Source organism: Amaranthus tricolor, chromosome 8 (assembly GCF_026212465.1).
Source record: "Amaranthus tricolor cultivar Red isolate AtriRed21 chromosome 8, ASM2621246v1, whole genome shotgun sequence".
Taxonomy (NCBI): domain Eukaryota; kingdom Viridiplantae; phylum Streptophyta; class Magnoliopsida; order Caryophyllales; family Amaranthaceae; genus Amaranthus; species Amaranthus tricolor.
In genome coordinates, this window is record NC_080054.1 from 23,952,269 (window position 1) to 23,974,599 (window position 22,331).

General features: G+C 30.5%; 3 protein-coding genes across 4 annotated transcripts; all 3 read right to left on the bottom strand.

The window, feature by feature from the left end:
- Positions 1-1,011: 1,011 nt before the first annotated feature.
- Positions 1,012-4,546, bottom strand: LOC130821036 (UDP-glucose 6-dehydrogenase 3-like). The gene is made up of 2 exons (XM_057686635.1): positions 4,383-4,546; positions 1,012-2,719 (listed from the first exon to the last, which is right to left on the bottom strand). Exon 2 carries the CDS (start codon positions 2,698-2,700, stop codon positions 1,258-1,260), a length of 1,443 nt encoding a protein of 480 aa, XP_057542618.1. The 5' UTR covers positions 2,701-2,719; positions 4,383-4,546; the 3' UTR covers positions 1,012-1,257.
- An 8,812-nt stretch (positions 4,547-13,358) lies between these two features.
- LOC130820782 (uncharacterized) lies at positions 13,359-16,039 on the bottom strand. 2 transcript variants are annotated; one of them, XM_057686294.1, is made up of 6 exons: positions 15,924-16,039; positions 15,690-15,757; positions 15,265-15,501; positions 14,713-15,169; positions 13,899-13,983; positions 13,360-13,814 (listed from the first exon to the last, which is right to left on the bottom strand). In XM_057686294.1, the coding sequence occupies exons 1-6, from the start codon at positions 15,947-15,949 to the stop codon at positions 13,617-13,619; spliced, it is 1,071 nt and encodes a 356-aa protein (XP_057542277.1). In that variant the 5' UTR covers positions 15,950-16,039; the 3' UTR covers positions 13,360-13,616. The 2 variants fall into 2 exon arrangements, with proteins under 2 accessions (XP_057542276.1, XP_057542277.1); XM_057686293.1 differs by having other exon boundaries at positions 13,359-13,983.
- Positions 16,040-19,777: 3,738 nt separating this feature from the next.
- On the bottom strand, positions 19,778-20,608 carry LOC130821671 (zinc finger protein ZAT1-like). Its single transcript, XM_057687460.1, has one exon. The coding sequence runs from the start codon at positions 20,606-20,608 to the stop codon at positions 19,778-19,780; it is 831 nt and encodes a 276-aa protein (XP_057543443.1).
- Positions 20,609-22,331: the final 1,723 nt, after the last annotated feature.

The window sequence follows — 22,331 nt, forward strand, 5'->3', positions numbered from 1 at the left end:
TTGTCACACTTTTTATTATTTTTTTGTCTCATTCATTTGTAACATTTAGATAAAAAAAATTTATTTATAGATAGAAATAATGCATAATTAGTGGAACAGAGTAGTATAACTTAAATAAATATAAAATTAACTTATTTTATTAGTTTAAATTGTGTGTTTCCTCATCCTATGTTTGAATAATATTTTAGACAAAAAAAAAAGAAAAGGACTTAGGAAGAGAAAATCGATAAGTCTATTGCTTGTTTCAAAGGGAAGAGAAGAGGAAGGAAGAGATTTAATGATGAATTTAAGTTTTTAAAAATCTTTTCATCATTGGAAATACGATATCTGTTTTATGGGTTTTGCTATATTTTCATTTTTAGTTTGTCCAATAAATTTTTCTATATATATATATATATATATATTTATCATAATCCATACACTTTTAATAATTTACATTCACATATTTAACTCATCTTATCCACACATTTCTCCACTCTCCTATATATTATCATTAATTTTCCACTCTTATCTTAGATTCCTCACAAATTATACTTAATTCTAACAAAAGTTATACGACAGAGTATATTTAATTATTAACAAAATCGAAGGAGTTAATCCTTTTAAAGCTCTGTATTCCAACTTCCTTTCCTATCGAGATTGATATCAAAATATATCACCAAATATTTTCTCTAATATACAAGTTTCGTTTAAATTGTTCAACAGCTAAGTCATCCAAATTCAACCCATTAGTAAACGAATAATAATGTCCCCAGCTATAAAATTCGTTATAGTCAAGATGTACACCTCATTGATCTTTTAACTCCAATAACATCAAAAGTATATTTCTATTACTCCCTCTTATTCAAGTAAGACTAGCAGATTAGGAATATTATAATAGAGATCAAGGAGGAATGAAGCCTGCAGAAGTGCAGATTTTTGTATTGGTCATCAAAATAGCGGCTTAGCTCTTGATACGTCTACTTAACACCAAATGATAAGTAAGCAAAACAATAATAAATATATAATCACTAGAACTAAAGTTTATTAATATTATCACTAGGAGAACCAAATAACAAATTTCAGGTTCTTAACTAAATACAATATTGTGATCCGATTACCAATTTGTAAATGCAAGGGTTATATGCCAGCATGATAGAAAACCTAAATATAACAGTCAAATTCCCAGAAATCAAAATCTTTTTGCATTCTACTACCCAAAGTAAAAAACTTTATCAAAGTAAGGACAACAAAGTATAGTATCTTGCTTATTTTGTTTTATGCTACAGCTGGCATATCCTTAAGCCATGCATCAAGGGGCTTACCGATGGAGTATACAATGAAACCGATGTTCCTGAGCTTCTCGACATCCACGATATTCCTCCCATCAAACACGAATGCAGGCTTCTGCATGTTGTCATAGATTCTCTGGAAGTCCAGGTTTCTAAATTCATCCCATTCTGTGAGAATGCAAATACCATGAGCATCCTTAGTGGCTTCATAAGCATCCCCTGCAAAGCTAAGCTGTTTGATGTCGGTAGGGCTTGAAGATTGAAGGGGAGCCGGATGATCCCAATCAAACTTGTTCATCGAAAGATCCTTTGTAATCTGGTCTTCTGAAACCTGAGGATCATATACACTCAAATAAGCTTTGTCCCCCATTAGCCCTTTGCAAACATCGATAGCAGGAGTTTCTCTTGTATCACCCGTATCTTTCTTGAATGCAAACCCAAGGATTGCAATCTTCTTATTGGATACAGTGTTGAACATCGAAGCAACAACTCGGTTAACAAAACGCGTCTTCTGATAGTCATTCATCAATATAACCTGCTTCCAGTAATGAGCCACTTCAGGAAGTCCATTGCACTCACAGATGTAAACCAAGTTCAGAATATCCTTCTGAAAGCAAGACCCACCGAACCCCACACTGGCATTCAGGAACTTGGGTCCAATTCTAGTGTCCTTACCGACAGCATGAGAAACTTCGCTCACATCTGCTCCAGTAGCCTCACAAAGTGCAGACATAGCATTTACAGAGGATATCCTCTGAGCCAAGAAGGCGTTAGCAGCAAGCTTGGAGAGCTCAGCTGACCAAAGATTGGTGCAAATTATCCTGTCTTCAGGAACCCAATGAGCATAAACATCTTTCAGTGCTTTGACTGCCTTAGCACCATCAGGAGTTTCCCGCCCACCAATAAGAACTCTGTCAGGTTTGAAAAGATCCTCAATTGCAGTTCCTTCAGCAAGAAATTCAGGATTGGAAAGGATCTGGAAATTGATGCCTTTGCTATTGTGGGTTAGGATCTTCTCAATAGCCTCAGCTGTTTTAACGGGCACAGTTGATTTTTCAACCACAATTTTGCTTGATTTGGAAACATCAGCAATCATCCGGGCAGCACTCTCCCAATAGGTCAAGTCTGCAGCTTTACCAGCCCCAAGGCCTTGCGTTTTAGTAGGTGTATTCACAGAAACAAAGACAATATCAGCTTCAGAAACATGCTTTTCCACATCAGTGGAAAAAAACAAGTTTTTGCCTCTGCATTGCTTCACGACATCATCCAAACCAGGTTCGTATATGGGAAGCTGGTCGCTGTTCCAAGCATTGATCCGAGGGGCAGCAATGTCCACAACAGCAACTTCGATTTCAGGGCACTTGAGTGCAATGACAGCCATAGTTGGACCACCAACATAGCCAGCACCAATGCAGCAAATCTTCACCATCTCTATTGATATACAAATTCTGATCATGACAAAATAATTGAAGTGTGTCAAACTTAAGCAGCATGTTACTACGGGAGGAAAAATACAATAGCGAACAAGAAACAAGACAAGAAAAAAAAAACAAATTTTACGCCCAAATGAGCATACATCATCCAATTTCAAACTAAGCAAATCACACCAAATGAGCATTGACATGACCAGCTCGCACAATAACTATGATTACATATATTGTTAATAATTCATGTCAGACCCAAATGGTGTCTGAGTTTGACTGTTTATTTTAGCAAAACATCATTAGAAAAGGCAGGAAAAGAAAAAGTACAAATATCAATTTTTTTTAATAACCTATCTCACTATATGCTAAAAGTAAAGATTAATATCATAAACAAGGTGGGACACTTTTTAAGCGAGACTGCGAGAGTGTACAAGTATGAAAAGTACTTTTCCTTATTCCTAAAACCTTTTTCACAATAAATATGAGATTAACAAATCAGATAAAATTTTGCAATAGAATTGGAAATTAGAGTAAATTTTGGTAAGAAAATTACACGAGTTTAATAGGTATGTTTATTCTATTTTAATCACCTCATTTTCTTAGCAAAATTCAATAAGACATTATTATTTAAAGATATAATATTAGAATGATTAACATTTGGAGATGTTGGATTATGTGGTAATGCATATTTTTGTATAAAAACATTTTTTTATGATTAAAGTTTCAATTATAATAGAAATTCAAGAAAATTTACATTATAGATCATTTCAATTACCACCATTTAGGGCGTGAATATCCCAAATTCAAATCCTAGTTTTCAAACTTAACTTTTATCCAAGACTCATAAAACCCTGTCCTAAATTTACATTTTATCCCTAAATTCAACTCAAATTCAATTTCGTTGCACCAAGAAATAAAATATACTCCCTCTAAAATTAACATTTGGAGTATATTTGAAGTTTTGAATGATGAGTCAGCATGAAAAAAAAAATCATGACATTGTCACCACCACAACAGTATGAGTCTTTATCATTCAAGACTCAAAATAAGACTAACATTTTTTCTACTACACCATTGCTAGCCTTTGTCAAAGATTTACTTGCAAAACTCCCTCAAAAATTTGCATTATTCTTACCGATAACCAAACAAATGGTTAAAGTTAACAATTAAAAGCATCATTAAAGCAAAGTTAACAATAAAAAGCATCAGATCTAAGTGTAGAAACTTCAAGATTCATCACAACTGCAGATTCAAGGATCCGAATGTGAAACAAAAAGAAAAAACTATAAAAAAATTGTCATGACGGGTGCAATTGTGAGCAAAATCAACGAAATTCAAATCGGAGATACCAAATTAACACAAAACAAACAACAACACAATCTCAAGTATCAACTACCAGATCCAGAAAACTCAAACATGTAAACACAGCAAAACACATCGTTTTCACTAACAAAATTTAGATCAATCATCAAATATTCAACAATGCAAGGAAAATTATACATCATTTACTACCTTTTAAGCCTTCATCATAGATAATAACTAATAAACACAACGATACTCATATTAATCGATCACTAAAAGCGTAAATCAAGCAAATCAAACAAAAACATAGTATTAAAAAAAAGTGAAACAGATCAACCAAAAGAGATAAAGAATCATTACAAAAAAGAATCATAACAAAAAATACCTTTTTCTACGAGAAATCCGATAGAAAATACGTTGCCATAGGAGGAAAAGAATAGATCTAAACTGGAGAAGAAGCAGAGGTGAAAAAGGGGAAGAAATTAGAAAGAGGGATGTCTGACTCTCTTTCTTCTTGTGCCGACGAATGAGGAGAGTAGCGACAGGTGCAGCGTGTATTTATATAGGTGTCTAAAATTTGAGTTATTTTTCTAATGTTTTTTGCTATCAAAAGCAAAGGGTCCTATTTATTTCACACGTTTTGTTGCACACCATTTAACGTCCACTTTATGAAAATTTTAAGTAAGGTCGTTGGTTGAAAATAAATAATCCAATCAAATAATTATAGGAGTAGTATTTAATACAACTCCATTTTCACCTTAGTAAGAGAAATTTGATTAATGTTTCCAAAATATATTTAGAGATAAAATATATCTACGTGAGATCTCGCTAGATTCATCTTAATATATAATTTTTTATTATTTATTTTCTATATTTTTTAGTAAATATATTTAGAGATATTAAAGTTTAAAATTTGTTTTGAAAACTGTATAAAAAGTTAACGAGAAAAACAAAAACAAACAGAAAGAGTATTTTTCTTTTCTTTCTCTTTTGTTTTGAATGGTGAAATTTAAGTAGAAAAAAATTGAATTGGAGAATAAAATAAAAAACAAGTAAATGATAGAATTAAGTTGTTAAGACGGAGAAAAAGTATAATTTATGAATGAGATTAAATGAATGAAAATGAAATCATTACTAAAAAATAAAAAATGTAAATCAATAAAATAAATTAAAATAAAAATTGGTACAAAAGAGATATTGAGAGAGTATGTATGATTAAGTAATACTCATATTGCCAACAAACTTCTGGTGCCCATAAATAACAATTTGACTTCACGTCTAAAGCAATCAAAAACAATTAATAAGTAAAAGAAAAACAACAACTTTTGTATGAGATCGTCTGATTGTGAGATATGTCCATACAAGCAATTTAAAGTTAAACTTACATAATAGTTAATTAAATAAAAACTGTTTTTATAGTAAATTTTAAGAAATAATAAATTAAGCCAGCTAATATTAAATTATTTAAGGATGAAACTGTCTTAATAAAGAATTTGTGAAAGAAAAAAGTTGGTCCGGTTCCGGTATTAATACCGTTACAATGCACCACTAATTAAGTTAGCTGTTTATCCTTTATAATAGACTGCTATTTGAATTATTGGTTTGTAAATAATTGTAATGTAGTATAAAGATGTTTATATTAAACCATCAACTCCTCTAATTAGTTAATTGTATTAAATAAGATTTAATTCAATCATCATAGACTTCATTTTCATCCAAGTAAACATTTCAATTCAATTTAAATCAAAATATAGAGGCGGAACAAAGATTTTAGAGATTTTATTTATTTTTGCGAAATCTTTTAAAATGGAGACCTTTATTATATTAAAAGATAAAGATTTTTCCATTTTAAGAAAAATAATTCAAGACAAAATATATTGCATTATTATATAACTTTAAATATAAAAAAGGTTTACAAATAAATCACTTAAAAAAATATTGTTCAAAACTGGACCTGAATAACACCATTTAATATTTGAGGTCTTTTATTTCGAGTGGCCTTAGGCGGTCAGCTAATCAAAATACCCAAAAACTGCTCATGTCAAAATATAAAATATAAAATTTCAATTTACAAAATATGTTTTGGGATTCATAAATTAATACATAGGGAAGAAGATGGTGAAAAAGAGTTAGAAGATTCTAATAGTTTAGAAAATAAACCTACTAATACAATAGGAATTAAGAAAATTAAAGTCATTAATTTTGGCAAATCAAAGAAAGAAAAGGATTATTAATGCTTTTTTTGCCGAGAGTTTTTACGTCGGGTCAAGCATTAGGGGGTCATAAGAGATCACATTTGAGAGGAGGACGAATTAAGCTCAATCTAAAGACTGATCAGAGGTCTGAAATTGACAAGGAATAGGATTATGGTCGAGAAAGATGCTAGTATAGGATAAGTTGAACATTATGATAAGAGCAAATATTTGCATTTATTTATATCATTTTATACTCCTTAATGATGGTCGTTGTTACTAATTTTGTGCTTATTTTAAAGATTTATGCTACTTTACTCGTTTTATTTATTCATGTTGATTTTGAGTGGTTTTGATTGTTTTAAGTATAGTTTTTATGATTTTAATGATGACGGAGTTCACTAAGGAGATTTTAGCTCAAGTGAAGATGTTCTACAAAGAAAATAAGTAAAAGAGTAAAAGAATGTTTAAAATGGAAGACTTTTGAGTGAAATTTGATACATGTCTACTCTTTTGATTGTAACTATTTATACTAAGATCATATTAATACAAGGCCTATGGCATTGGAAACTAGACTTCAAGAGCTTTCCAACGGTATATACGCCCAATTCCAACAATCGAGCAAGAAATAACAATCATTTAAAGTTTGCTAAAATTGTCGGTCAAAAAAGCCGACTCAAGTTCATTGCCGTGGAAGTGGACGCCGACTAGGCTTTTTCTTCTGGATTTTGTGCAACCTTTTTTTCATCACTTTAATTTGTAATATTTTATTTTACTTTTTTAATTAACTTCTTAGGGTTTATTTGGTGGTTAATAAGGGGGGATTTAGGTTAAGCCTCCTTTGGGGAGCATAAGGGGGAGATTGAAAACCTCTTATTCTTCCTCGTTCCTCCTTCATCTTCCTCTTCATTGAACACCATTTTTAAGTCTTATAAGATTTTAATTTCTTGTCATTTTAATTTTTTGTCTTTGATTTACTTTCTCATCATATAGTTTAATCTTTCTTTATCAAATTTGTATTAGTTTAATATTTTCTTGTCAAACTTCAATTGTTTTTCCTAGAAATTGTCATTTAATAGAAGTAGCATTGTTCTTCCTATTTTTGTTTCTTGGATCTTTGATTGTTTGCCTCATTGTTTAATTATTGTTTTTTCCTTGCAAATTTCACTATTTTCATCTTTTATCATGCTTAGTTTTATTATAGGGTTTGTGTTAATTGTTTCCACCATGAATAGTGAGTAGATTTATTTTCTAGGGTTAGGGTTTGAACCTATAATTCAAGTATGATTTGATGATTGAAAGTGTCTATGAAATTAGGATTAAAGTGGTTAACTTGTGATAATAACCCTAAATTTAATATGCTTTGTTGAACTAGTCAATAGAACTAGTATGTGAGATTAGGATCAACTTTGTTTTAGGGTAAATTTTAGTTTAATTATTATTAATTCGTTCAATAAAACTAGCATGTGAGAATTTAATTAATAGGTTCTAAATCTAATAGTTAATCAATAGAGTGAGATTTGAGATTAACAAGATCATATTTAATCACATAATTAATCCGACATCTCATAGACACTAATAAGAGTTTGATCATACAGGAATTTAGGGGATTCTCAATATCCTAGATCTTTTATCATATAGTTTTAATCCACATTTTCAATACATTTTTAGTTTAATAGTGAAACAACCAATCAATCTTTTTTCTCTTCAAGCAATATGTTTAGTAGAGATTACCAAGTTTCTTATCCTAACTTCCTTGTGTTCGACCCGCGACTATACGTAAACCATGCGCTTGCGGTTAAATAAAATTTACACATAACATTATATTGTGTGTTGAACATCGGAGGTCTAAAATCTCATATGGATAATCCTACGATTTCTTCAGGGTTGATATGCTTTGAGTTTTATTTCCGTTTCCGTACGTACAATGATTTTATCAAAGCCTTGGAGCAGACCTTTTGAAAGAAAGTATCTTTGAACGGAAAAGATTCAGCAGCTGCCACAACAACAGAAACCTGAGCTGCTGCAGTCGCCGCCTTTAAAGATTGATCTCAACCTTCCATATACAATGGAGAAATAGGATTAATTTTGGGAACTCCCAGTTTGTGCAATTGTGATGTTAGATTGGAAGTTTTCTTTTGTGCTAATGTGGCGGCATAAGAAATTTAAGGTTTAGGGTACTTTCTAGAAGTTTTCAAGTGGTCTTGGTACTAGAAGTCCACTACATGTACTATAGTATACCAATAACAATTTTTATTTACATTTTAGATTAGATCAATAATTTTCATTGGTGCTTTTTTTTAGGATTAGTTTTTAATTCAATTGAGGTAATAACTAATGTTTTGAATTATAATTTATATTATGAAATACTTGCAACTGTTTGTAACCTACTATATGTGTATGTGTTAATAAGTATTATCGCTATTAAGAGAGAGTATACAAGTTGGCTACTGATTGAGTTTTGACATCTAGGTGAATTCCTTAGATTTAGTGTTTTTAGTGCGAAAAACTGAATAGCTTTGACTTAAGAAGAATTACTTGTTTTACAAGTTTTTAAATCACTACTTGAAAGATTACTTGTTAAAGAAGTAACTGATATTACTTTAATAAACTTGCTTTTTACGATAATATGTAATATTTTTACTTTTATATTTATGTTTGGGGTGTACACTTGATAATTGCTTGTGGATTGTTCATCTTACTGCCTTCATTTCGTTGTATTTGCTAATGCTACTGATAGTGAAATCTTTTTATAAAATATATTACATTTAGAGTTGAATATTTCAGATTAGAGAAAGTATAACATTTTTAGCTTAATAGCAAAGTAAAAAAAGGGAAGACTAAATTATAAGTAAATACATATGGGTGTTTGATCATAAAAAGATGTATGTCAAATGGAAAGACTGTTGCTCAACATTCTATAAAAAATGGCAGGTGTATATCTAAATGGTTATATGCAAACTTATGGCATATATAGTCGTACAGCCTATAGTTGGACGGGTTTTACGTTTTTCTTTTCTCCCCAAACCGTCCTGCTCATAATTTACATGCAATGGAAGATAAATATTACTCCCTTCAATTCATTTGAGTTGTCCCATTTAGTTTTAGCACACTATATATGTAATACACTAATTCATTTCTAAATATTTTTAATTGTGCATAATTATAAATTATAAAAATTTGATATTAATAAAATTTACATTGAGATGAATCAAACAAGATCTCACATAACTATATTTTGACATCTAAATTAAGAATAAAATACAAATTAAGAATGATCGATGAATAGTGTCAAAAACCTAAATGGGAAAACTCAAATGAATAGGAGAAAGTATTTTATATTCATAAGCAAAGAATAATTCGTCTTAGATTGCTATTCTTCTTTGAATATAGAGTCAAACAAGCTTAGAATGTGACAATTGACAACAATGTAATTACTTAATATCATGGGATATTAACAATATACATAGATTCTTAAAATAAGAGATTTACAAAATACTTGGAATAAAATAATTTTATTGTATTTCATTACATTACCAAAATTGAAGTGGAAGGTACTGGGGTTGCTGAACGTTGAGAATGACTCAGAGAAGCTTTTGAGGCAATTTCAGTTGTCATGCTATTTATCAAATATTTTTTTAACTGTTTAACCAAATAACAAATTAAAAGCCAAAAGTCAACCAAAAAGTCATAAACCAATCACTTCTTTATATTTGGGGTGTACATTTGATGATTGTTTGGAAATGTTTAAAGATATTTGTTACATTGAATTTGTTACTGAAAATTATTGAATTTGTTACATTAAATTTGTTACTGAAAATCATATTTCTCTATAAACTTAAAATTATATTTCTCTGCTATGAACTTAAAAAGAAAAAACTAAAATATAAGCAAATACATATGGGTGTTTGATCACAAAAAGATGTATGTCAAATGGAGAGATTGTTGCTTAACATTCTATAGAAAAGGCTGGTGTGACATACTGTGTATTTGTATGATTATATACGTAAACATATGCCATACATAGTCATGCATGCAGACCAGTTGAAGGATTACATGTAAACTTTTGATATATCTGTAACTAACTGTGATATATTATGTGAAAAAATAACACTATTAGTTGCAAATATGATAAAACAGAAGAAAAATGAAGAAAAAAAATTTATTTTAATATTTATAACTGAAATAATTGTTTTGCTATTTATCTTTAAATATAAAGAGTCAAACAAAAGTCAACGATATGACAATTGAACGATATAAGTACAATATTTTATGGGATATTAACAATATATTAAGATTCGTGAAATAAGAGATTTACAAAGATTCTTAGAATAAACAACAATTTGATAAATTGTAAGGAATAAAGTATTCCAATTTGAACACGTGCTGCTTTTTTCACGTACAAAATATATGTCCATTTCACTTAAAAATTATCAATATAATTTTGCCTAATCATTTATCATTGTAATAAATAATTAGCAAATGATTGAATAATGAATCAATCTAATTTTATAATTCATCATTTAAAATAAGAAAAAAAAATATCAATTAATCAGCGATAAAATCAGTCTAATAATCAGATTATATTACAATAATGAGACACCACATACTAATAATAAGAAGTATGTGAAATGACGATATTTCACAAAGTTCTAATAAGTTGTATGTCATTACAGCTCTTTTATTAAATTGTTTGATTATAAATTAGATTGATTGATTGATAATTACAGTATCGAGGCGGCACAAATAAATAAAGTACTACTAAGTACATTAATTGATAATTAAAAAAGGTTTGTGTTTAATTGATATTAGTATTTCTTGAATAAAAAGTATATATATCAATCAATAATTTAAAATGACTTTTATATATTATTGTTAATTACCTTAACTAATGTGACTAATTTGGACTTAGTTTAGGTTATTTGACTTGTAATTGAACACACCATGACACCATATTCTAGTCAATAAGACAAAAATATCACATGTTCAGTGTCATTCTTGTCATTTTATAGGCTCTAAGCAAACTGAAAGAAGTAGATATTCTCTACAGAGGGTTGATTCTAAACTTAAATGGATGTTTGGAAAAATAATAAAAATAGACTCTATGTATTATAATTAGCATTAAAAATGTAAATGTATTATATAATTCTTAAATGATAAATGAACTACTCATAAATTGTTAATTTTTAAGTGTGTACTTCCATTAACAAGATTTTCTAATTTTACGGCCCATCCCAACTCTGAACCCTAGGCAATCAAATACTTACTTTGCCTATAGTCCGAAACGGCCCTACACATGTTGCTTATTAGTCACTTTTATTTGATAACTTAATTACCACATTGTTAACTTAGGTTATATTTCAATCAAATTTAAAGCAAAATTCAATCAAATTATATTTAATGTGGTCCGAAATTTAATAAATCGAAATTAGAGTTTGTTCAATTGATTAAGAATGAAGGAAAAGAGGAAGTCAACATTAATTTTTCATGTTTGATTTTGCAAGAAAAGGATAAAAAGTAGAGTTACGCTAGGAAGAGGAATGGTTGTGGAAGGTGGTGACAATACGGTGGGTGCAGTGGGGGGGATGATGGGGTGCTGGTGTAGTGGTACTTTTCGTATAGTGAAGCAGGGAGGGTTTATTTTTATTTATTTTCTTATTTTAATCAAAAAAATTCATTTTTATATATAGTCTTAATAGTTTTTTGTTTTAAATTATATATGTTTTTTTATTCCAAAAATTAATGAACAATATATGTAGATGTGTGACACTTTTTTTTTTATTGAATAACCTGCTATATATAGCAGGTGGAAGAAATCAGTTACACAGAGGTTGGATTTTTGTAGCATAAATGAAAAAATTTTGATCTTTAAGAATAACCATGCACATAACAGTAGGATGTTTAGAATTTATTTTTTTTCTTTGTATCACTTAAACTTTCTTTTTAGGTCATAAATCCAATGTTGATTTCTCGACTCTAAATTGTTAGTTGGTCACAATAGCCTATATATATGTACCCGCTTACTTATTGGTTGCTACACTTAATTAAGGAGATTAAAATTACGAAGTTAAAAGGAAAGAAGTACTTAACTTAACACTCAAAACTCTTATAGAAAAAATTCAGAAAACTTAGATTTTCAAACTAGAAAATATTATAGATAGAATCATGTCAAAAATAGTTATAACATTTGGTAATTTTTTAGAGTTGTTTTGAAAATATTTGCAATTTTTTTTTTTTGTGAGCTTCTTTTAAAGAAAGTAAAAACTTTATAAAATATTTTCCACTCAAACAAAATTTCTACACCAGGAGTGGTTAGAGAGCCATTAACAAAAGGTGTAAATGCAATTAAACAATTCTTTACCTCTTCTTAGTATGCTACAAAATAAGGATTAGTATCCGCATAAAATCCACCATATAATTAGCCATACTAATTTATAGATTTCATAATCTAATTACAATTTAATTTAATCATTATATTAAGTGAAAGATTATGACTAATATTCAGTATGATTATGGTTCGTTTGGTTATTGGTACTAAATGGTGGTAATGGAAATGATTTATAGTGTAAAATTTATTCAAAAGTTTCATGTCATTCCCATGGTAATGAAACTTTGATCACAAAAAAGTTTTTTTTGTTTACAAATTTCCATTACCACCTAATACTACCTCTCCCAATAGTAAAGCATTGGAATAAATTTTATGAATAAAATGAGATGATTGAAGTTGGACAAGCATGGCCATCAAGGTAGCCAAGTGATTTTTCAACAAAAATTACACTAATTTTCATTCCCATTACCATGGTTTTATTACCACCTACCAAACGAGCCGTTAGTCTCATAAACCTAGACTACTATGAATTGAAACAAATAAAATTATCTCCCACATTGATACAATGTGACTCAAATAAATCAATTGTTATATGTTAGACTATAAAATTTATCAATTATAGGACCTCAACCATCAACTTAACGTCAGCTTAAGCTAATGATTGAGGCCTATAATATATTATATACTCTAAGTATAGAGTTATGTTTCTTATATTTCATAGAGTTATTAGGGTTATTGTATCTTTATTTTTGCCCCAACTCTCTCAAAATCCTTAATATCTACCGACAAAATATTCTAGTCAACCACTTAAATTTTCTTTTACAAATTTGTTTGATGGAAAAGTTGATGATGCCCAGGGTGAATGTAGTCTTATTTAATGATATTAACTGACAACATTTAACAAGTTGTATGTCTAAATATGTTAATATATAAGTATACTGATTAAGTTAGTTAAAATATAAATATATGACAAATTTATCCCAATATTAATTAAGTTTTACTGTCAACAATTTTTAAAAACAATACTTAATACATTAACGTCATTTAATTTTACTTTTGATCCGCCCCGGTGATCTGATGTAATACTGATCTTATGTGTTCACAAACAAAGGCATGATGGAGGCAAAGGTGGTTCTCCCGTTGCTCGGTATCTCATAGCCTTAGCGTTCACCTTTAATTCTTCATTCCTTCTTTTATCTATTGCTTGTGCTCTTGCTCCATCAGCTATTTGTTTTATACGTCTCATTTCTATATGATAATTTTGCATGGCTCTGGCTCTACGTTTCTCATGATCAGTCTGTTGTTTTTGCAAACAAATTGTTGTTAAAATAGCTTTCTCAACTTCATAGCAAATTGATTCTTGCTTTGTTTTAAAGCCAACCTGCTCTGTTGTCTCTAATTTTCGTTTCGCTTTCTTTTTCTTCTTGTCCTCCCATTCCTGAATTGTGTTGTTTAGTCTCGCATACCTGTAAATATATAGAAATTAATGTATGATTTCTATTTATGTGAAGGTGCAGATTATATTTGCTATTAAAGATCAATCATAAACAACTTTTTAGTGATGTATGGTTGCATACATCTAATTCTCCCAAATCTATTTATTGGACCCAAATCCAAAGCCGTTAAAATTTGGTTGATTCATACCTGGACTCTGATCTTTAGAGTCTGAAAATATTAGACTAAGATTCAACCCCGTCGGTCTGATAGATCTAAGGTCCTAAATTGATCTTTATTTAATTATTCAGATCATAATTAATCTTTTTTACATTTTTAAATGCTTTAGTACTAAAATGGCTCTTTGGGCAAATGCAAGTCTAAATTGAGCGCATATAAATAAAATAAGTTTAGTACTATACGGATTTAAAAATGATTTTGGATTATATAATAGTTTGGGTCTAAAGCGGGTCTGGCGTGTCTAAGATTGGTCTTAAATGGATTCAAAGAGAGGTCTGCGTCGGGTATGGGTCTGAAGACCCTAAACCCAAACCCCAACCTATTTATCTTCCAAATCGAAATAAATAGATCTCAAAAAATTTGACCCAAACCCTCAAAATTGGGGCGGATTTTATAGAATCTTAGACCCATAACAACTCCTACATGGGAGCCATTTTATAGCGTTTGGAGCTGTTAAAAGTTGTATCAAAATTGTCAATTAAATATGTTGAACATTAGTTGTTATATACTCCCACATGTACCTTGCTTTAATTTTTTCCAATTGTTCTCTTTCCCAAGCATCTGCATCTGATTCTACATCTGATTTCCCATCTCTGGGTCGTGATGGGCGTTCAGATGGAGCTATGGGCTGTATATTGAGCGGTGGAACTGCAGGTGGAGGAGGGATTGGGGAAGGTAAAATGGGTTCTGCTGCTGAAATTTCTTGTTTTGTTTTAGCATTCTGCATATGTGCTTCACCAAATGATGAATTTCTTCTCATACTTGGACTCCTTCCGGTAAAGGAATTGGTTGGTTTCGACCTCTTAGCATTCTCCAATTCATCGTTTTCCCTATAATCGTATGACATACCAGGATCCGCTTCTATATCATCAGCAAAAGTCGGTCTCTTTTTCGGTTGAGTTGGCGTTTGTTTTGGTGATGGTACCGGATGTATAGTTTTCTCCGGCATCATATTTCTGGCCTCTGGTTCGTATTCATCTGTCACGAACAAGTAATGATTCACCTAATCATCAGTAATCGAGTAAAAGATACATGTGTGTTCGTAACTTTCTAATGTGAGCCTTGTTACGTACCTGTTGCTGCAGAGCTAGGTTCGTCTGTTGCCCTGTCGATAATTCTGCTATAAATTCGCGGCAGGGAAAAATGTGTCCCTAATTCGGGTTTTGTTTGATCAATGTTGTGCGAATCAAGAGATGTTATGGCAAATGCTGCTGCTGCAACTGCTGCAGCATACTCAGCTTCATCACTTGGCTCTTTGTAACTCATTTGGCGAGAGAACTGTCTTCTAATCCAATTTGGAGGTCTCCTTTCTGCATAAGTTTACCATAATATTGAATTTTGAATAATTTACGAATTACAGCTTTAAAGTTTATAACTTTTATGAATTACAGCCGCCATAATATCGAAGTCTACAGCATTCAAGCCAAATCACAAAATTTCGACCACTAAAACAATGTTATGTCCTTAAGGAAAAAATATAGAACAAAAGAATCTTTACCTCCTTTGAACGATGACTTCTTTCGTTCCCTTGAGCCACCAAATTCTTCTTTCCCGGTTAACTTGGACCTAACAAAAACCGAGTCTTTCTAATAAGTAAAATATTATGTTCTCCGATCTATGTTATTAGGCGCAAAAAAAAAAAAAAAAAAAAAAAAAAAAAAAAAAAAACAAACGTGAGCGTTTACCCTTGGTAATGTGAATATTGTATTATTGTGAGTAATTGTAGAGGTACCTCACTTGCTTGAGCAGATCTTCCATCAATTGTAGGATACCTTTCAGCTGTATAACTTGATGACTTTAAATAAGAGGGACGGACAAATAATTGTGAGAAATGTAGTGTAAATTAAGGGTCTTTATAATGAAAGGTAGGTTACTTGGGAAAGCTTGGAAGGTTATTGATAATAACCTTATAGAGAGGGTCGTGATTTGGGCAAGTAAAGATGGAATATTCTTTGGTGCAAGATCAACTTTTATTGTTTCTTAGAAAGATTTTGATGCAGGAAAGTACATTTCCTTTTATCTTGGTTTTCTTAGTATTCTGGGACAACCATAGGATTTCATATACATTGACTCTCATATTGTTTATCTGCATGCATAATCAAAGGGAGCCGGAAAGAATCTAGGCTTGAGTCTACCGGTTGCCTGCCTTCCTAGGTCGTGACTAAAGGTGTTCAACAGGCCAGGTTAGGGCGGGTCGGGTTAAAATTAAAATGGATCAGCTCGGAGCGGGTCATGTCAAATGTTAAACAGTCTCATTACTATGTATATAATAACATCATATAAAAATATAAAAAAGTGGTATTTACAGCCAATTCGTATAATTATCCGGCCCGACCCGTCCTTTTAGACAAAGGCCCGTTAATGATCCAACCCGCTAATGACCCATAAAAATGTGACCCGACCTTTCACTCATTGGGTCAACCCGCCCCGTTGAACACCTCTAGTCATGACTAAAGTTGTGCAACGGGCTGAGGTCCCCTTAAACATGTGGGCTTTAAGCGGGCTCTATATGGGTCATAATTGGGTTTTTGTTTGCTTGAACAAAAAATCTTGTACGAGACCGTCTCACCGTGAGTCGAGCTCATACAAGCAACCCATTAGTACAAAAAAAAAATAATAAAATCTGAATTCACACTTATATAGAAAGCAGTTTTTTAAAATAGCTTAAATTACCCTTTCATGGTGAGACGGCCTCAATAAAGAACAGTGTTGCTTGAATTATAGTACATTACTATAAATTTATAATACTCCCTTCTATTCTCTTTACTTATCCCATTTGAATTGGACACGCATTTTAAGAGTAGGAGATAGACCAGGGTATTTTAAGAGATTAAATTAATTAATCTTTCCCTCCTTTTTTTCATAATTAAAGTAGCCTTTATTCAATTCAACCAAATTTAAACGCAAAATTCAATATTTCTTCCATTTCATTGTTCTTCATTTAAATTACAAAAATTACATTAGATGTGCACGATGCAGTTCGTAGAGAGTATTGTGATGTGTTTTTACATATAGAAGCATTAATATAGAACAATGCTATTTCCCAAAAATAAGATTTTGACGTTGTTTCTAATAAATTTGTTATTGGGTTTATATATAATATAATTAGCATAAATTTGATGTTGTTTCTATCAGCTTTGGACAAAAATAAGGATACATTAACCGTAATAACCCTAAGAAATACTCAATTAGAAAATATAACTCTTAGATTATATAACATATTTATGGACTTTAATTATTAGTTTATGATGATGGTTGATACCCCATGAAATATTATATACTCTAACAGATGCCAATTGATTCATCTTAAGTGACATTGTATTAATGTGGGAGATCATTTTGTTTGTTCAAATCTGATCTATATTAGTCTAGAATCATGCGAGTAATTATACTAAATGTTAGTCATAATCTCCTACTTATTATAATGATTAAATTAAGTCGTAATTAGATTATTAAATCTCTAAATTATTATGGCTAATTATATGGTGGAGGTGGATTTTATGAGGATATTAATCTCAAGTCAGAATCTATAAATTATAATTCACAAGTCAAAAAACTTAAGCCAAGTCTAAATAGGAGTAAACATATCTAGTGCCCCACATAAAGATACAGCTAATAATATTGTGATCTTTTTTTAAATTTTGTTACATTTATTTGCACACAATAATAATATTTTGTACATTAAAAAACTAAATAAAAATGCATTTCAATGATTTAATTTCATATATACTTTCATAAATTTTAGCTACTTTAATACATTTCAAGAGTAGTACTATTATCAATCCAACAATTATATATGCAATCAATATTTTTATGTTATTTCTATTTGTATAATAATTTCTATTACTTATTGTCTTATTAATTTTGATAAACTAGATAGTGAAAGAGCGAAATAAAATTACTATTAGAAAATAGAAATTGTTATATGGATAAATTGAAGTGAAAATATATGTTTTCGTCTAGTCCCATCAGTTGTCTTGCACGTGTTTTTTACGTCTCTTTATCTTTCTCGTGGCGGGGGATTTCTTTGACCGTGCTCTCCTTTATGGGTATGAATTGCTGTCGTCTTTCCCTCCTCAAACCCTGACCTTAATTTTCTAAGAGCGAGATATACTGGGTAGGATGATAGATGATGTCTAGTCCCATCAATTGGTCATTACTTGTACAACTGTAGCATTGAAATTTCATATTGACATTCATTAATTTACCAAAAATCTAGTATTTCATTTCAACCATTTACTTCTCCAATTTCTTTAAAAAATACTTCATTGCTTTTTAAGTACATTGAGTGTTTATTTGCATGATAAATAAAATATTAGTTAAACTTATTAAGACAATTAACAATAATTTAAAAGTCACTCTAAAATCATTTATTTATACATTTACTTTCTATTCAAGAAATAATGCAAACTTTTTATAAAATTCCACGTGCTAATTCTGAGGTTTTAAGTTTTCCACGTGATAACCAAAATTTTTAAAAAATCCATGCGGTAACCCTGAGGTTTATCAAATTGTTTTACCGTGACCTTTTTGCATATAAAACGTTAACAAACGTTAATTTCAAAGCTATAATGCTATTGTACGCCTATTTATGCAACTCACCATTTCAAATTCCATCTGTTTAACCTTTTTCCCCCAAATCATAAACCCTAACTCTTACCATCTTTCATCCAAATCACATTTTTTCCCCAAATTCAATTGTGATTTGGATGAAAGATGGTAAAGTTAGGGTTTATGTTTTGGAGCAAAAGGTTGAAACTGATGGAATTTGAAACGGTGAGTCGTATAAATAGGCGTGCAATAGCCTTTAAGCTTTGAAATTAATGTTGGCTAACGTTTTATGTGCAAAAAAGGTTACGGTGGAACAATTTAGTAAACCTCAGGGTTACCATGTGGATTTTTAAAAATTTTGGTTACCACATGGAAAATCTAAAACCTCAAAGTTACCATGTAGAGTTTCCCTAAAATTTACTTAAACTTCTGGAAAGTACCCTAAACCTCATCTTTCAACTAGTGATGGGCATAGGTCGAATCTAAGTCGAGTCTAACTAGACCCAGTTTCAGACCCTAATTTTTTTATTGGATCAAGACTCGGACCCAGATCCATAGGGTCTGAAAATTTTGAATCCGAACCCAAACCCTTAGGGTCTGAAGGATATAGGGTCTGAATCTGATTCCAAAACGATTTTATTTCTTTTTCTAATTTTTTTTAAACATATAGATACAACAACCATATTTCAAATTACATGAATCGACAAAATTTAAATTCACTTAATGTTCAGAAATATAACGAAATTCCAAATCAAACAATTAAATACACATGATAGTTAAAATATAATTTAAAAAATGTGCAAATGGGTCCATAGGTTTAGATCTGGGTCACAAACGTGTAGACCCAATCCCAAACCCTATGGTCATGGACTAGATCCGACCCGGATCCATAGGGTTAAAAAAAATGTAAGACCCTTAAAATTAGGATCAGGTCAAGTCTAGACCCTTAGAGTCCAAAACTCATGCCCATCCCTACTTCCAACCCTTTAAAACTTCCAATCTAACATCACAATTGCATAAAGAGTTCCTACAATCTTATTCCTCCATTGTACATGGAAGGTTGAGATCAATCAAAAGAGGCTGCCGCTGCTGTTGCTGTGGCTGCTGCTGCAGCGGTGATGGTTGCGGCTGCGGTTGAGGTTCCAGTGGTTGTGGGGTTTGCTCCCTCTCTTTGTCAATTGTCCCCACTCTGCCTCCTCTCATTAAATGTGATCTCTTGTGACCCCCTAATGCTTGACCCGACCTAAAAACTCTATTACAAAAAGGACATTTATGACCCTTTGCTTTCCTTGATTTGCTATTAAAAATTTTAGTTTTGTTACTTGCTGTTGTAGCCGTCTTATTTTGTGAACCGTTGGAATCTGATGATTCAGCAACAAGATTAAAAGAGTCCCTAGAAAGCTCCACTAACCACTTAGCAACCTTTTTCATTTCCTTATCAATTTCAGGATGAACTGAGGAAGACCCATCACCATTTTCAGTAGCAGATAAAGAATCACCATTAAAAATAGGCCTATGACTTAACAAAGAAGAGCTTGTTTGTGGTTCCGAATTAATGTAATCAGTATCAGACTGAACTTCCATTGCTATATTTAACAGTTCTTTGCTATTATTTAGCAAAGAACTATCATCTCCTTCTTGTTGTTTTGGTGTATCTCTATAAAGTTCCACACCATTATCATCTTGATTTTCTTCATTGTTATATTTAACAACAAAGTTAACAACTTTTTTAGATTTTTTTATATGGGCTTTAGCCGCCATAACATGAGATCTCATATGACCTCCTAAAGATTTTCCACAACGAAACTTCCTAGAGCAGAGCTTACACACATGCTTTAAATCTTCTTGATTTCCCACCTTCTCCATTAAAGAATCAATTCAGATTTAAAGAGTATAATGTAAATTATAGCAGATTAGAGATTAGCAGTGTGAAGTAAAACAAAATGAAAAAAATATATTTATAATGTAAAGGTTGTTGAGACGAGGGAGAAGAAAAAGGAAGAAATGGTAAAATAACAAACCCTAAAATGGGGTGCAAACAAAGTTAAGAGTTGTATTTTCTTGGTTGAACGGCAAAATCGGATCAATTAGTTGTTTAATGTGCTAGAATTCAAGTGTGTTGTCTTCTTAACTTAATTAACAAGTCGAATACTCAAATGAGATACCATTAAGCACATAGTTGGTGTTTGGCAAAATTATTCATTAGAATAATTTTATTTTATTTTGATATAAATAAAGGGTTGAGTAGTCAAATAGTTAATGTTTAGTAAACTAGTTGATTAAAATAGCTTATTGATATAAATAAATTGTTTTCATAGCAACAAGTTTAAAATTACCTGGTCCAACCAATTAATAAAAATAGTAATTGCAATAATATATTATTTAGTTAAATTATATTGTGTAATCTTAAAATATTATTAATTTTCTTATATTTATTAATTAATTGCATATATTATAAATGAATATTTATAATGTAAAAGTTGAATCTTTAAAAGTTTAATTTGTTGAGGGGAGAGAAGAAAGCCCACATACATTTCTGTTTTTGTTATAGTCTAAATTAAATTTTAAAAACAACAAATATGATTGTATTTGTAAAATAACTGTGACATTTTAAAAATGTAAAAAATAATTCAATTTAAAATGGCACTTAAAATATGTACGTGTAACTACTTAATATTAAGAAATAATAAACAATTTTTATTAATGTTAGATTTTTGGGAATTTTTTTTAAAAAAAATATTTACCGATTAAAATTATATTGAAATATGCTGGATAATGTGGAGTTCCACTCGGGCAAACCAGTTGTTTATCCCACTTTTACCCCTTAAAACCCCCCTCCTTTTCTTTTAATGTACCCCTTTTCTTTTATTTATAATTATTTTCTCTCTCATACTTTCAATACAACTATATATTACTTCACACTACTATTTAATTAAAATAATACCCACTACAACTTCATACTTCCAATACAATCATTACTTCACACTACTATTTAATTAAAATAATACCCACTACAACCCAAAGATTTTATCTTCCTTAATATGTGTGAAAAACCTAAAGTGGAAGATTAAAAAAGAACGAAGGGAGTAGTACTCAAAGACCAAATAGGACAATAATAGTGAATAAAAGGGAGTAGAAGATCCGACCCATGAAAAAGTAGTAAAAAATCCATTTTTATGGTTTTGAATTAATTTGGAAATTGGAATTTAATAAACCTCTTCAAAATTTCAAAAATTGATAAAAATAACAAAAATTTTTATATGAGACGATCTCACCGTGACACACGACTTATGTATCGATTAAATAGCCCAAAAATATAAACTAGTATAGGTGTCAATCCAATGCATAATTTGTGTTAGTTCGGCAATTTGTATAACTTAAATTTGAATTTTATTTTTTTTTTCCTACTAGCAAAATAAAAAGAAATTGATAATGTAATTGACGAATAAATGTATGAATCTTGAATAAACTTAATTGATAAATAGATATATAAATACCTAATATCAAATTAATTGCACTATATATATTATTTTGTAACTAAATACAACATATATGATACGTATAATTACGTGCATGTTTCGAATGCATT